The sequence below is a fragment of the Tachyglossus aculeatus genome, chromosome 3, assembly GCF_015852505.1.
Source record: "Tachyglossus aculeatus isolate mTacAcu1 chromosome 3, mTacAcu1.pri, whole genome shotgun sequence".
Lineage (NCBI taxonomy): Eukaryota > Metazoa > Chordata > Mammalia > Monotremata > Tachyglossidae > Tachyglossus > Tachyglossus aculeatus.
Window position 1 is genome coordinate 97,985,701 of NC_052068.1, and position 17,480 is coordinate 98,003,180.

General features: G+C 47.9%; 1 protein-coding gene across 1 annotated transcript in view; it reads left to right on the plus strand.

The window, feature by feature from the left end:
- The window catches only part of SETBP1 (SET binding protein 1), a 366,235-nt gene that overhangs the window by 258,125 nt on the left and 90,630 nt on the right, over nucleotides 1–17,480 (plus strand). The window contains 1 exon segment of the mRNA XM_038744019.1: nucleotides 892–4,360. Within this exon segment, the coding sequence (XP_038599947.1) occupies nucleotides 892–4,360 (3,469 nt within the window).

Here is a 17,480-nt window from a genome sequence, read left to right on the forward strand (position 1 = left end):
GGAGACAAACAACAAAACAAGATATGTGGGCAGGTGTCAAGTCATCAGAATAAATAGAAGTAAAGCTAGATGCACATCATTAACAAAATAAATACAATAGTAAATATGTACAAGTAAAATAAATAGAGTTACAAATCTGTATAAACATATATACAGGTGCTGTGGGGAGGGGAAGGAGGTAGGGCCGGGGGGATGGGGAGGAGGAGAGGGAAAAGGGGGCTCAGTCTGGGAAGGCCTCCTAGAGGAGGTGAGCTCTCAGTAGGGCTTTGAAGGGAGAAAGAGAGCTAGCTTGGTGGATGTGAGGAGGGAGGACATTCCAGGCCAGGGGGAGGATGTGGGCCGGAGGTCGACGGCAGGACAGGTGAGAACGAGGCACAGTGAGGAGGTTAGTGGCAGAGGAGCAGAGGGTGTAGGCTGGGCTGTAGAAGGAGAGAAGGGAGGTGAGGTAGGAGGGGGCGAGGTGATGGAGAACCTTGAAGCCGAGAGTGAGGAGTTTTTGCTTGGTGCATAGGTTGACTGGTAGCCACTGGAGATTTTTGAGGAGGGGAGTAACATGCCCAGTGCATTTCTGCACAAAGATGATCCAGGCAGCAGCGTGAAATATAGACTGAAGTGGGGAGAGACAGGAGGATGGGAGATCAGAGAGGCGGCTGATGCAGTAATCCAGTCGGGATAGGGTGACAGATTGAACCAGCAAGGTAGCAGTTTGGATGGAGAGGAAAGGGTGGATCATGGTGATGTTGCGGAGGTGAGACCGGCAGGTTTTGGTATGTGTTTAGAGGAATTATTTACTTCTGACATTGAAGTATTAGGAGTAACAGCACTAGCTCCCATGTTGACACGATGCACTCATTATTCGTCTCTCTGTCTTTCTCTCTCTCTGTCTCCCAGGTTTCTGAGAGGCCTCAGAAACATTCTACCCTACACTATGACCTGGGCCTCCAACAGGACTTCACCAGTGACACCTTAAAACCAAAGCACCAGCAAAAAAGCAGCAACCAGCACCACCTAGACTGGTGTGCCACCTCCAGCACTGGATCCACATCCCAGAGCTGCTTCATCAGTTCCGAGTCTAGTCGAGAAACGGGAGCCACCACCAAGATCCCTGCTCTCGAGCCTATGGGTCCCTTTGTGAAGTCCCAAGGGAAGAAAGCCAGCGTGGGCAGCGCATGGAGTCAGTTGTCCAGCGGTAACAAAGATCTGATCCTCTGTAATGCTGCTCCGCCCCCAGGCCCCATCAGTTCACCTTCCCAGCCTAGCCACTCAGCTGAGGGCAACGGGCTTCCGGCCTTAGTGGACCAAGATGGAGGGCCGAGGGAGCCTCCTGACCCACCTGCTGGGAATACAAAGAAGAAGTCCAGCAAGAAAGAGTCACTCAACCAAACTATACAAAACCCAGACCTGGAATGGGTCAAGAGTGCCCAGAAAGCATTTGAGACCAAAACCCATGACATCATAGAAGGGAAGAAGGAATGCTACTCGGCAGAGAGCGTCCTAATGGCATCTCCAGCTAGGCAGAATGGAAGTTCCGGCAACAACCCCGAAAGTGATGTGAGTCACGTCCGAATCACTATCCCGATAAAGACTCCGAATCTAGATCCACCGAGCCATAAAAGAAAAAAGAGGCAGTCGGCCAAAGCTGGAGGAGAGAAGACCATCCAGGAAAAAATCCTGCCTTCTGGGCTTCCTCTGAGCAGCGAAATACCTGGCAGGATCCTTTCCCATCCAGAGGGAGGCAAAAAAGACGTCCGGGCCCCAAAGCTGGGGAAAATGATGGAGAACGACTCTTCCTCTGTCACTCTCGAAAGCGTTGGCAGCAGCGATAAATTTCTCCCCAACAGCGCCTCGAGGCTCCGAAAGGCGGGCCCATCCGTGTCAGCCCTGGCGTCCCTCAATCTGTCTCCGGCGAGCACTCTGTCCGAAATCCAGCACCCAAAACTCGCGGCTAAACGGAGATGGACGTGCAGCAAACCAAAACCGACCAATCTGCTGCGGGAGTCTGCTCTGATGACCTCTGAGAAACTGCTGGTCGAGCCTCCCTCTGCTTATCCCATCACCCCCTCCAGTCCTCTGTATACCAACACCGACAGTCTTACTGTGATAACGCCAGTCAAAAAGAAGAGGGGGCGGCCCAAGAAGCAGCCCCTGCTCACTGTGGAGACGATTCATGAGGGGACGTCCACCAGCCCGGTCAGCCCCATCAGCCGGGAATTCCCTGGCACCAAGAAGAGGAAGAGACGACGGAATCTGGCCAAGCTGGCCCAGCTGGTGCCGGGAGAGGATCAGTCCGTAAGCGAGTTGAAATTTCACAAGAAAGTCGGCAAGCTCGGCGTGCTGGACAAGAAGACAATCAAGACCATCAACAAGATGAAGACCCTCAAGAGGAAGAACATCTTGAACCAGATCTTGTCCTGCTCCAGCAGCATCGCTCTGAAGTCCAAAGTGCAGCCACAGTCCAGCACGGGGGCCACGGCCATCGACACCAGGCTGGGGAAGCAGATCAATGTCAGCAAGAGAGGAACCATCTACATTGGCAAGAAGAGGGGCAGGAAGCCACGGGCGGAGCTGCCGCCCCCACAGGAAGAACCCAAGACAGCCATCAAGCACCCGAGGCCTGTTTTGAGCCAGCCGGAAAACCCAGCAGTGCCTTCCAGCTTCCAGTCCCTTGTGGCCTCCTCACCAGCAGCTATTCACCCTCTTTCGACCCCGTTAGTGGGGTCTAATGGCAACCTTAGCCCCTCCAGCAATGAAACCCATTTTTCAGAATTGAAAACTATGCCAAATCTCCAACCCATCAGTGCGCTTCCCACAAAAACCCAGAAGGGCCTCCATGGCGGGACGTGGAAACTCTCCCCACCCCGGTTGATGGCCAACTCGCCCTCACACCTGTGCGAGATCGGGTCCCTGAAGGAGATCACTCTCTCTCCTGTGAGCGAGTCACACAGCGAAGAGACCATCCCCAGTGACAGCGGGATTGGGACGGACAACAACAGCACCTCCGACCAGGCGGAGAAGGGCTCCGAGTCCCGGCGGAGGTATTCATTCGATTTCTGTTCCCTGGACAATCCAGAGGCCATCCCTTCCGACACCAGCACAAAGAACAGGCACGGGCACCGGCAGAAGCATCTCATCGTGGATAACTTTCTTGCTCACGAGAGCGTGAAGAAGCCAAAGCACAAGAGGAAACGGAAGAGCCTGCAGAACCGAGATGACCTCCAGTTCCTTGCAGACCTGGAGGAGCTCATCGACAAATTCCAAGTGTTTCGGATCTCCCACCGAAGCTACACATTCTACCACGAGAACCCCTACCCCAGCATTTTTCGGATTAATTTTGATCATTACTACCCGGTGCCATATATCCAGTACGACCCGTTGCTCTACCTGCGTAGGACCTCGGACGTGAAGTCGAAGAAGAAGCGTGGTAGGCCTGCCAAAACCAATGACACCATGACAAAGGTGCCTTTTTTACAAGGGTTCAGCTACCCTATTCCCAGTGGGAGTTACTATGCACCCTATGGAATGCCTTACACATCAATGCCTATGATGAACCTGGGTTACTACGGTCAGTATCCAGCTCCTCTTTACCTGTCTCACACCCTTGGAGCGGCTTCCCCTTTCATGAGGCCCACGGCGCCCCCACCCCAGTTCCACGCAAGCTCTCATGTGAAGATGTCCAGCACTGCCAAGCATAAAGCAAAACACAGCATGCACCTGCAGACCCCGGTAGGGATGAGCCGGGGAGACCTGCAGCCCGCCCTGACTCCCCCAAAGGTCGGAGGGGCTAGTCTGCCCAGCAGCCGGCTCCACAAAAGGAAACACAAGCACAAGCACAAGCATAAGGACGAGCGGATCCTCGGGGCCCATGAGAACCTCAGTGGCCTCTTTGCTAGCAAGGCCACCGGCTTCTCTGGCCACATGATCGGAGAGCGGTTGGGCAGCTCAGACAAGGACCTGTCCCTGATCAGTGAGAAGAGCAAGCATAAGGAGACACAGAAGCACCAGCATTGCGAACCTGGACACAAGAACTCCAAGAGCAACTTTGAGGTCGACACCCTGTCGACCCTGTCGCTCTCCGATGCCCAGCAGTGGACGCAGTCCAAAGAGAAGGGCGACGCGGGCAATGAGCCAGCCGACTCCTGCATGAAGAGGTACTCTGGCAGTGGGGACAGCGTCGGGACGAGGCCAGAGACCCTGGACGTGTTTGGAGAAATGAACGGTCCAAGTGACAAGTGGGAGACTGAAGTCAGCGGGAGTAAGAGAAGAAGTTTTGAAGGGTTTGGAACTTACAGGGAAAAAGAAATCCAAGCCTTCAGGATGAACCGGAAAGAGAGAAATACCTACGATCCCTCTGGGTCTTCAGGTAAGTCTCCCTCCTCATCCCCCCTCACCTCCCCACACCATCCCCCCACCCTCTTCCCTTTCTGAATGTGATTGAGTTCCTCAGTTAGGTGTGTGGAAAGTCCTCAGTCACTTATTTCTCAGCCTTTGGAGAGCTAAAGTGCCCTCGATGTCCTCATGTAGCACCTCTGGTTTGGCAAGAATGTTGGAACGAAATGAAAGCCGAGGCTCTTTCGTATGGATCGTTGAACTGTTGCGTAGTATCTGATTTGAGGTTTATGGCCCTTTACATGTGAGCCCTCACTGGCTGCCTTTAGCCCAAGAGGTTACTGGGTTCCCAAATATCATAGCTGTAGAGGACTTCCCCACCAACTTCGGCAGAGCTCACTGATTCCTTTTTTAACCAGCGTGTTAATGTCGGCAGACTGTATCTCAACTCCCCCTGCCCCAGTTCTTCGCTGAAGGAAGTGGTGGTGTTCATCGCTCAGGGAAGGCCCCCAAGTAATCTGCTCTGTGAGACGGTTTCTCACCTAAGATTGTAGGAAAGTCCTGTTTCTAGCAGGTGCACCTGCTTGATGTTTCACAGGAGGGTGCAGAACCCCCTAGAATAATACAGTGCCTGTTGCCAACCAACATTTGGGACTTATTTCCATATCCACACCTGGAGATTCCCCAAGGGCCACAAACATCAGATTTGAAATCCATGCTTTGATGGATTTGAACCCCCTTTCCCAACAGAAGTGACTGTTTGCACCAGGTGGGAGTGGTGCATTAATAAAGAACTTGGAGACATTTTCCACGTTAGCAAAATTAAGAATGAAAGAAAGGTATTAGTAAAACCTCATTTAAATCTGCAGGTTGCTCAGTAAGTGTTGAGGCCCACACTTTAGGTCTCAGCCAAGGGTAGACGCACCAGTTACTCAGAAGATGAATGTACACCCACAGTCATCGAATCGTTATTGAGGCAATTAGCGATAGCGACTTGATACCTGAATTCACTGGATTCAGCCTCCCGTGGTTTTCTTCATTACCATTTCTCCAGGGGGCTCTGGACTGTAGAGTTTGCCAGTCAGTTGGACCCATTGGGCAGCGGCTCTATATAAGCACTTCCCTTGGTTTCTGTAAGAATTCAAGGCATGGTGCCTGACCTTGTAAAGTAGATTCACTCCTGGTTTAGGAGTTAAAACCTTTTCAAAGTGTACATGCTTAATTTTTATGTTCAAACAGCATAGCCAATCCACATGACCTAATCTCTCAACTAGCAGATTCTGTTCTATACTTTCTGTATTTTTTTAGGGTTATTTAGAAGGGGAAAGAAAAATGGTCAACGTTTAGCTCACGGGCCAAAGAACAATAGCCGTTCCTTGAAGTACTGGAGGAAAATTCTTTTGACGCAGCCAGATGGGCCCATAGCCATGATTCCACAGTGTGTCTGTGAACACTGTTCTGAGGAGGTTTTTCCTGAGGCTCAGTACCTCTTTTATTTCACATTTTTGACTTTTTAAACATTCCAGCTACAGACTCATTTCAAGTAGTGGTCTGTTGCTTCACACAGGCACCCAGGTAAATAATTTTCCCTGAGCCTCTTCCTCCCAGACATACCTTTGTCAAAAAAAATACTTGTTCCCACAAAGTGAAGACTGTGCATCTGAATGGAGCAGTTGAAAACATAAAGGTGGAAAAGATCATGATGAATGCCTTATCTCACCCAGAACCAAAGCAAAGTCATTCCTCATGCCTTATCCTTCTCTAAATGTCAATACAGAAATCTCTCTGCCATGGAGACTTCTGCCTCTTTTTCTCCTAATGAACATTTTCTCCCGTGTGGGTGGAAAGGTCTCATCCATGTTTATGTCTCATTCATTCATTCAATCGTATTTATTGAGCGCTTACTGTGTGCAGAGCACTGTACTAAGCGCTTGGTAAGTCCAAGTCGGCAAAATATAGTGACGGTCCCTACCCGACAATGGGCTCACAGACGTACTCTTCCCCCTGAATCTCCATCTTCCACTTTATATTCCTGGGATCAGAATGCTCCCTAGAAGTATTCTTAACCCATTGCAGTGTGAGACACCCATTTCCAGTGACCTCAGCCTGTTGTCCCATTCATTCTTCCATAGAATCCCATCCATCTGGGCCCATGGCTGCGAGGGCCAGTTTTTTGACAAGAGAGGAAACTCAAACAGTGGTATTTATAGAGTGCTTAAGTATGCAGAGCACTATGCTAAGCACTTGGGAGAGTTCAACAGAATTGTTAATAATACCAAGAAGAACTGTGAAATTCTGTTAGCACTTCACTATGTGCCAAGCACTAAACTAAGTCCTGGGATAGATACAGGATAATCAGAACTGACACAATACCTTCCTCCCCTCTCTCCCTGGGACTCACAGTCTACAGGGAATGGAAAACAGGTATTGAACCCCCATTTTACAGATGAAAAAGTCGAGACAATGAGAAGTTAAGTGCCTTGCCCAAGTTCACACAGCAGGCAAATCGTGGAGCAGGGATTGAAACGCAGGTTCCCTGACTCCCAGGCCTATGCTCTTTCCACTAGGCCAAACTGCTTCTCATCAGTAGTACAGTAGAGTTGGAAACTGAGACTCTAATAGCCTGAAACTGTAATTATCCTGGGGATCTTCTGTCTACATGGAGGTAGAAACCCCCGCATACATTAGAAGCAGCGTGGCTCAGTGGAAAGAGCATGGGCTTGGGAGTCAGAGGTCATGGGTTCAAATCCCAGCTCTGCCGCCTGTCAGCTGTGTGACTTTGGGCAAGTCACTTAACTTCTCTGGGCCTCAGTTACCTCATCTGTAAAATGGGGATTAAAATTGTGAGCCCCACATGGGACAACCTGATCACCTTGTATCCTCCCCAGCACTTAGAACAGTGCTTTGCACATAGTAAGCACTTAACAAATACCAAAATTATTATTGTAACTTTGACTGCAGATAGAACTAATGTTGGCACTGTAAGGCAGAGAGTCATTGCCACACTAGCATTTTGAAGCCTGGCCTATCTGCTGGTTAAAAGAATGTCGGGCTTCCATTCTAGTGCGGGCTGAACTGGGCTAGGAGAGGGGGCTCTGGACCCTGTGTATACATGTTTCAAGGAGCACTTTGGGATCATTGAGGATGGAAGGCACCATGTAAATGTAAGTTATTATCATTATGAAGAGAGGAATTAGAGACTCCATTTAGCAATAGCAGCAATCCACACTCCATTTCCCTTCCGCTACTCTGGAAATCACTCATTTCCCAACCCCTGCCCCACCAGATGGCTTGATCTTCTCTCAAACCGTCTCGCGTCACAACTCATACCAAACCCGGCTTCCTTTTGGGTTTAGTTTGGTTTGTGAGACTGCTGCATTTGGCTCATTCAGGTCAACAGTGCTGGAGGTCTGTTTTGAATGTGAGAATAAAGCCACAGGTCCTAACAGGGAGAAGGAGATCAGGAGCCTTTTAAGAGAAGCCCATGGAGGTTACAGGTGAGAGATGCCACCTCTTCAGCATTTACCTCAGAAGGCTGGTCTAGCTTGTCCAGGGTCTTTCCTGGAGATTAGATGATCTCCATTAAGTTGTTCAGCGGAACATTCTGTGAGGCAAATCTGCGTCACATTCCCATCAGACATCAAAATTCATGGGCCATTTAGCGGGGACCTGGCTTTCATCAGATACAGTGTAGACAGTGAGCACAGTAAATTTACATAAGTCTCAAGTTCATCAAATGTCACCATTGAGAATGGTAACAGTCATCAGTCTCCAAATGTCAAGTATATAGTATGACAAACGTGCAGTGTAAATTAATATTGAACTCACCTAAGAAATATCTTAGTCCCACCATGCTGGGAGCTGATTTCCTTCTCGGTTGACCTCCCCTACCCGCCTCTGACTCCATTACCACAGTTGGTCATTTATGCCAGGTTTCCTTACCTGCTCAGCGGCATTTCCAGAAACGGCCTTTTCTGTCGGTCATTCTCAGGAAGCTAGTACTCAAACCATAAGGCCATCATGAGGCACCTGAGGTGGGAAATTTAGCGACAAAGACAAGCACTTTTTATGTTTCCAGAGTCTTCAGAAGGGAACCAAATAAACACTCTCTTTCCGAAAGTTCATCAACAATGAATCGGAAGGGAGAAGAGGACTCTCGGGAGGAGAGAAGAGCAGTAAAACAAATGAACAAAATCGTGGAAAACTGATGGAAAACAATCTGTTCAACATTAGTCAAAGTTTATATCTGAGCTGTTCACTAGCAGGATCTGAAGGGGTTAGAGTTAGCCTTTGTCAATTTGTATAGGGCAACCCCCTCTCTGAGTTTTAGGAACATAGGGGAGATAAAGGGTAGATCCCAGAAATTGCTGGGCCAGGAAGTTAGGTGCCCCAGGTGATCATGGGAGGACTCAGTTTTTTTTTTTCTCCAAGTCTTCCAGGAGCCCTCTCGTAGCACACACTGGTGGACCGTGGCTCTTTTGTAAGGCATTTGATTTTAAAAGCTTCAGCACAGAGCTTGGGGAGCATGTGCATGTAAAGGTAACTGAAGAGAAAACGGTGTAAAGGGAAAGACATGAAGCTCTACATTTTCTTTAGCTTTGTGCTGTTGAAAAGGTAACTATCTCTCTGTCAATAACTCTCTTTTCATGTCACCTCCAGGGTCCAGTGTTTGGGTCCAGAAACTGCCTTTGTGGACCACTCTGGGAGCCATTTATGTTTCCTGTCTTAAACTACTCCACATAAGGATTTTTATGAATCTCTTAAGGTTCCACCTGGAGCACAGAATTAATCATCTTAAATGTTGTGACCCTTAGCCTTCTGTGAATGCACAAAGAAACCCCCACTCCCTTCCTATTTGCACTTTCCTTTTCTGCATTGCAATGGACAATCAGGCAATTCCACCTTCAGAATTCAGAGTCCCCAAGCCTTTTATCTTCCGTCTGTTGGCAAAGGTGGCCATGTCCTGTTTGAAGTTTTTATTTAGGCCATTTCTGGGTTAGAAAATTATGCCGCTTCTGTGGCGTACGTCCAGAAATGCAGGGCAGACAGACGTGGCTTTGGTGTGATGCAGAGTCCCTTCTGGCTTAGGGAGGCAGGAACTCTCTGGATTTCACAGGACTGGCAGTCACAGAGGCCTGGCAGGCAGGGAGCAGCCACCACAGTCCCGAGTCCAATCAAAGCTCTCTCACAACCAGCAGCCCGTTGGGGAGAACAAGCAGAGTGTTTGGAGGCAAGAGAGACCCGGAGGCTAAAATATCCAGCGGGATTGCAGCTTGTGGTCAGCCTCCTGCAACTGATACCTTTTCTCCTCAAGCAGCAAGGAAGGTTTTGCTGAATTCAGTGGTTGGATAGGTGAAAACACAAATCGAGCTGAAGTGGCTCTGGCTTCAGGGTACTGACACAGGAAAGGGGATTCAATACCTGTTTTCCTTCCTACTTAGGCTATCAGTCCCATGTGTGACCTGATTATCCAGTTATCTACCCCAGTGCTTAGTACAATGTTTGACCCATAGTAAATGCTTAGCAAACACCGCAATTAGCAGCTCAGCACAAGGCAATGCTTTCTATGCAGGGGAGTAAAATCTCCCATCAGATTATAAGCTCCATGAGGGCAGGGATCGTATCTACCAATGGTATTGTATTGTCCCAAGTGTTTGGTACGATGCTTGGCACCCAGTCAGTGCTCAATCAATTCATCATAGTTTTTGAGTGTGTATTGTGTGCAGAAGACTGTACTAAGCCCTTGGGAGAATATAATACAACAGAGTTGGTAGATACAGTCCCTGCCCACAACAAGCTTACAGTATAGCAAGGGATACAGGCATTAATATAAATAAATAAATTATGGATTTAATGCATAAGTGCTGTGTGGATGAAGGAGGGGTGAATAAGGGGTGCAAATCCAATTGCAAGGGTGAACTGGAAGCGAGTGGGAGAAAAGGAAACGAGGGCTTATTTGGGGAAGGATTTTAGGCAGGATGTGCTTTTAATAAGGCTTTGGAGGTGGGGAGAGCATTCGTCTGTCAGATATGAAGAGAGAGGATGTTCCAGGCTAGAGGTGGACATATAGTAAGTGCTTAATGAATACTGTAAAATAAAATCTGATGCTGTATGGTGGCTAATCTACCACTGTCACCAGTAATTCTTCAGTTTGGGGCTACCTGAAGGAAAGCTTTTATATATTCCTGACTGAGGCTGCTGTCTGGGAGCCCAACTTCAGAGTGGGTGTTGGTCCAGCTGGAGAAGCGGTGTGGATGTGGTGGCAGTGCAGTGACGGTTGATTAAGGATGTAAAGAACCTATCCCAGTTGGAAACAGTGCCTGAGCGAACAGGAACCTGAGATGGAAGTAGACTTACTCTGGACCAAGGGAAGTGGGAGGATCAAGAGTGTCCCAGGGAAAAACAGTTTGTTAGGGGGTTTGAGCAGACTCCCATGTGCCACTATTACACGATGCTGCCTGTGCACACAGTGTAATACAGTGGATTCGTATGTAAAGGGGGGAAGTGGGAATCATGGGTGTGGGAAGTTAGTGAATCGTTTAACACCTTGTGGTGGCCAAATGTCTAAAACCAGCTCCACTTGAGACTTAGCAAATTGTATAGCCCCTTTCCCTGAAGCAATTCACACACAGTTCATCTCACCAAGCCTCTCAGTATGTGTGGGGATTTAGCTGAAGAAAAGCTAGCCTCCAATTGACAGAGATTTACAAGGTACAGAGAGGTGAAATCATTTTTCCCTGCCTTATCCTAAAATGCAAGAACATAAGTTATCTGCATCAGGGAAAGGGCTAATCCAGCCTATTACTGTTGTCTCTAACAATGGCATCAGGCATCTTTAAGGAACCATATAATGGTTACCCTGATTATATTACCCAGGATTGTACCATCTAATGTCCCTAACTTCCCCCTTCTTCAACTTTGTGATCTTTCCTTCTATTAATTCATTAGGGGCCACTTTCCCTTGAATGTATCTAAACACTTCCTCATGTTTTCGGCCCGCACAACTTCCCATCCTATCAAATCCCTTGCACTGACCACCTGCTGTGGGAAGAAGTGTTTCCTTTCCTTCATTTTAAGCCTACAGCCACCCAGATTCAAGGGATTCCCCCTTTCTCTGGTGTGGTGCATGAGCCATGTATTCACCCTGTCCCCAGCCTTCTTGAGTTTGTCCATGTGCCTCAGCCTTTGTCTTTTCAGAACGATGTAAGTGCTAATGCTACTCATCTATCCTCAGAAGAAAGATTCTCCCTCCTCCTGCTCATCCTGGTAGCCCTTCTCTATATTTTATCCAGCTCTCTCCCTCTGAAGGAGCATTGTCCGGAACTGTCATCCAGCTGCTGGTATAGCTTAATTGTATAAAATGCCCAAAATATGGATGAATGAAGCAGGACTAGAAACCCAGGCCAGGTGTTCCTTCTCTAATTAATTGAATTTAAGTGTTAGATGAGGATGAAAGACAGGCAGCTAATTACTTCATGATTTAGGGAAGAAGGGTATTTTATGCCCTCCATTCCTCCAAGGCTTGGCTTACTTGTTTGGTGAACAATAAGCACTTCTGGAAGTGCATCACCCCTTCCAAACCACTGGTGTGTGATTTTGTAACTAACTGCCATACATGAGTGGCAACTTCAAATGGTTCAGGGGGTAAAAGAAGAAGCTTAGTTCCTTGGAGAGTGCAGGTTATAGATCACTGATCCATCCTTGGCAATATCGGACAGCTGGCTTCTGTGACTTCACCAAAGGAAGTGAAAGAGCACTGTTCTATGCAGTCATCGTTGCCATTCTTCCCTGCCCTCCCCTACGTCACCCACCATCCCTGTGCGCATCTCCTTTACTCTTCCTTGTACCATGGAGGGGCCGAACTGGGTACACCCCACATCAGTCATCTTTGCATTTCATCCTTCCTTCCCCTCTGAAACAGGAATCTTTTTTAAGGGAAACCTGGGAGAAGATGGGCATATAAACCACATTCAAATCTCTTGCTTACCTGCTTAAATCAAATCCCCAAACCAATCTCTAGGGCTCCCTCACCTCAAGCTTGTAGCCAGAAAATGGATGGAGACAACCCTTCTCCCTCAGGGATGCTCCATCCATCCTTCCTAATTTCTGCCAGATGACACCTTCCCAGGGTGGAGGCTGATTGGAATCTCTGCTTATTACTTCTGCATTCCAGCTGATTAAAACACAATAAATTTGTGCTTCCCATGGGAAAACACTCACAGATGACTTCATTCGGATTGGGGTGGGGGGGTAGATACAGTGTTCTATACTTACTCTGAGTGAAGTTTGGAAGGTACCAGTAAATACTATTGATTGGAAGCCCTAAACCATCAGCCATTTTGGCCAGCCCTTAGTGAGGCCTAGACTCCAAAGTGGGAATGGAATAAAAATCAATCAATCAATCAATGACATTTATTGAATGCTTACTGTGTTCAGAGAACTGTACTAAGTGCTTGGGTGATTACAATACAAGTTCATAGACACATTCCTTGCCTACAGGGAGCTTACAGTCCAAGTGGGGAGGCAGACATTAAAATAAATTTTAGATATATATGTAAGTGCCGTGGGGATGGGGGTGGGGTGAATATCATGCACTTCAAGGTTACAGATCCATGTGCCTAGACAATGCAGAAGTGGGAGGGAGTAGAGGAAAAGGGCCTTAATTGGGGAAGACCTATTGAAGGAGATGTGATTTTAGTAAGGGTTTGAAGGTGGAGAAAGTGGTGGTCTGTTGCATATGAAGGGGAGAGAGTTCCAGGCCAGAGGGAGAATGTGGGCAATGGGACAGCAGTGAGAGAGATTAGATCAAGGTACAATGAGTAGGACAGCATTAGAGGAGTGAAGTGTACAGGCTGGGCTGTGGTAGTAATCATCAAGGTAAGATAGGAGGGGGTGAGCTAACAGTGATTTAAAGCCTATGGTAAGGAGCTTCTGTTTGATGTGGGGGTGGATGGACAACCACTGGAGGTTCTTGAGGAGTAGGGTGATGTAGCCTGAACTTTTTTTTTATTTTTAGAAAAATGATTCAGGCAGCAGAATGAAGTATGGACTGGAGTGAGGAGAGATGGGAGGCAGAGAGGTCAGCATGGATGCTGATGCAGTAGTTGAGGTGGGATGAGATAAGTGATTGGATCCTCATAGCAGTTTGGATGGAGAGGAGAGGGCAGATTTTAGATATGTTGTGAGGGTAGAAGTGACAGGATTTGGTGACATATTGAATGAGAGAGATGAGTAGAGGTTATCACCAAGATTACAGGCATATGAGATGGGAAAGATAGTGGTTTTGACTACAGTCATGGGAAAGACAGGGGGAGGACAAGCTGTATATGGACCTCTGAGAATGAGAATTTTTTCCCCTGAGAAAAGAAACTCCAGTGAAGTCTGTAGGCAAGTTCTTATCCTGCTATGGCCCAGATCTGTTGTTGAGGTCCACCCCACCAGCATCCCATAAGGTGCATTCATTCATTCATTCATTCAGTCGTATTTATTGAGCACTTACTGTGTGCAGAGCACTGTACTAAGCGCTTGGGAAGTACAAGTTGGCAACATATAGAGATGATCCCTACCCAGAAGCGGGCTCACAGTCTAGAAGGGGGAGACAGACAACAAAACAAAACAAATTAACAAAATAAAATAAACAGAATAAATATGTACGAGGAAAATAAATAGAGTAATAAATATGTACAAACATATATACATATACACAGGTGCTATGGGGAGGGGAAGGAGATAAGGCAGGGGGAGTGGGGAGGGGGAGGAGGGGGAGAGGAAGGAGGGTGCTCAGTCTGGGAAGGCCTCCCGGAGGAGATGAGCTCTCAGTAGGGCTTTGAAGGGAGGAAGAGAGCTAGCTTGGCGGATGTGGAGAGGGAGGGCATTCCAGGCCAGGGGGAGGATGTGGGCCGGGGATCGACGGCGGGACAGGCGAGAATGAGGCACAGTGAGGAGATTGGTGGCAGAGGAGCAGAGGGTGCAGGCTGGGCTGTAGAAGGAGAGAAGGGAGGTGAGGTAGGAGGGGGCGAGGTGATGGAGCGCCTTGAAGTCGAGGGTGAGGAGTTTTTACCTGATGTGTAGGTTGATTGGTAGCCACTGGAGATTTTTGAGGAGGGTAGTAACATGCCCAGAGCGTTTCTGCAGAAAGACGATCCAGGCAGCAGTGTGAAGTATAGTTTGAAGTGGGGAGAGACAGGAGGATGGAAGATCAGAGAGGAGGCTGATCCCCATTCCAAAGCGAATGAGTGAGAAAGCTGCACTACGATAGCTTTGATCAATAAAGTTCAGAATCAAGGTTCTGATCACAGCTCTGCCAGTGACTCAACATGTCACTTGGATTGAAACTGACCCTCTCCTTGCTTCCTCTGCTCTCTTTTTCCCTTTCCATTTGATGCTAATGATAGCACAAAAGTGTCAACAATTGGCAGTAGCCATCTCAGAGAAGGCTGTCACCTCCAGGCTCTCTTTCCAAGAAGATTTAGCAAATTGACTCACTGGGGTAAGTGTCTAGGTTATCTTGGTCCATCACATTAGAGCAACTCATGCATCTCGTCAGTTGTGAAGTGTCTTCATTAAGTAAACTCTTCATCAGAGTGGAATGTAAATCTGCTTTCCTGCCTAGGAAAGCTTTGATGCATGCCTATCTGTAGAATGTAAAAAGAGGTTAATCCTTTTATCCCTATTAATCTCAATCCCCATCTCAAAACCATAAGGGTTGCAACAGTTTGGTGCTTGCCAATAATTTTTACTCATTCATTCATTCAAAAGTATGTATTGAGTGATTTCTGTGGGCAGAGCACTCACTGTATTAGCATTAATGTCAGTCTACCCTTCTATCAGCTCATTGTGGCAGAGAGTGTATATACCAACTCTGTTGTATTGTGCTCTCCAAAGCACTTAATATAATGCTGTGCTCACAGTAACTGCTCAATAAATATTATGGATTGAGAGAGTACAACAATGTAAATAATCCTTGAATTTAAATACAGCTTTTATTCCCAAAACACTTTCATTTTACTTACATCATTTTTATCCTCATAGCATCCCTGTAAGGTAGGGAAAGAGTTGATCCTCTAAACAATAATAATAAAATTGGTATTTGTTAAGCACTTACTATGTGCCAGGCACTGTTCTAAGCGCTGGGGTGGATACAAGCAACTCGGGTTGGACACAGTCTCTTTCCCACATGGGGCTCACATTATCTGTCTCCATTTTACAGATGAGGTAACTGATACACAGAGAAGTGAAGTGCCTTGCCCTGGGTCACACAAAAGACAAGTGTCAGAGCTGGGATTAGAACCCATGACCCACAGGTCCCAGTCTGTCTCCCAGGCCCGTGCTCTATCCACTAGGCCATGCTGCTTCTCATAGCTTGACTATAAGCTCATTGTGGACAGGGAACATAATAAATACCATTGATGTTGATGGTGGGGATGATGATGATGTAAGACAGGTATTGCTAATCCACTTTTTACAGATAAGGAAACTGAGGGTTAGAGAGGTTAAGTAAGTAACTTCCCCCAAGTGAAGTGGCAGGCCATTGGTAGAGATGGGACAAGAGCACAGCTCCTCCAACTCCCAGACTTGTGCTCTTTTCTGTATATCATGCTTCTTCTCTTAAAAGACACAGTCTCTGCCCCTGAGGATCTTACAGTCTAAGGGAGAGACCAGCAGATGTAAATCACAGGTGTAAAGTGGGAGCAAAACTTGAAAAGTGGATAAGTGGAGGGAGCAAGTTAATGTATACATGTGTCAACACTGGCTGTTAGAATGATAATATTCAGTCATCTATGCACTTGAATCTGTGACCTTTGGGCATTTGCTGTTCAGTCCACCCTCAACCCCACAGCTCTTACGTACATATCTATAAATTATATACTATAAATTATTAATTTATATAATGTGTCACCCCCTCTAGACTGTAAGCTTGTTGTGGGCAGGGAACATGTCTCTGTTGTCACTTTCCCCCCTTCTCCAACCCCCCGGCTCTCAACACTCTCTGCTACTCTCCCATCCTTCCCAGCAGTATCCTCAGAGGAGCTCTACTCCCTCCTCTCAAGTGCTACTCCGGCCACCTGTGCTTCTGACCCCATTCCCTCTCATCTCATGAAATCTCTCGCTCCGTCCCTTCTCCCCTCCTTAACTTCCATCTTCAACCGCTCACTCTCCACTGGTTCCTTCCCCTCTGCCTTCAAACATACCCATGTCTCTCCCATCCTTAAAAAACCCTCTCTTGACCCCACCTCACCTTCTAGTTATCGCCCCATATCCCTCCTACCATTCCTTTCCAAACTCCTTGAAAGAGCTGTCTACACGCGCTGCCTAGAATTCCTCGACAACAACTCTCTCCTCGACCCCCTCCAGTCTGGCTTCCGTCCCCTACATTCCATGGAAACTGCCCTCTCAAAGGTCACCAATGACCTCCTGCTTGCCAAATCCAACGGCTCATACTCTGTCCTAATCCTCCTCGACCTCTCAGCTGCCTTTGACACTGTGGACCACCCCCTTCTCCTCAACACGCTATCTGACCTTGGCTTCACAGACTCCGTCCTCTCCTGGTTCTCCTCTTATCTCTCCGGTCGTTCTTTCTCAGTCTCTTTTGCAGGCTCCTCCTCCCCCTCCCATCCTCTTACTGTGGGGGTTCCCCAAGGTTCAGTGCTTGGTCCCCTTCTGTTCTCAATCTACACGCACTCCCTTGGTGACCTCATTCGCTCCCACGGCTTCAACTATCATCTCTACGCTGATGACACCCAGATCTACGTCTCTGCCCCTGCTCTCTCCCCCTCTCTCCAGGCTCGCATCTCCTCCTGCCTTCAGGACATCTCCATCTGGATGTCTGCCCGCCACCTAAAGCTCAACATGTCGAAGACTGAACTCCTTGTCTTCCCTCCCAAACCTTGTCCTCTCCCTGACTTTCCCATCTCTGTTGACGGCACTACCATCCTTCCCGTCTCACAAGCCCGCAACCTTGGTGTCATCCTCGACTCTGCTCTCTCATTCACCCCTCACATCCAAGCCGTCGCCCTTTCCTCTCCATCCATACCGCTACCCTGCTCATTCAAGCTCTCATCCTATCCCGTCTGGACTACTGCATCAGCCTTCTCTCTGATCTCCCATCCTCGTGTCTCTCTCCACTTCAATCCATACTTCATGCTGCTGCCCGG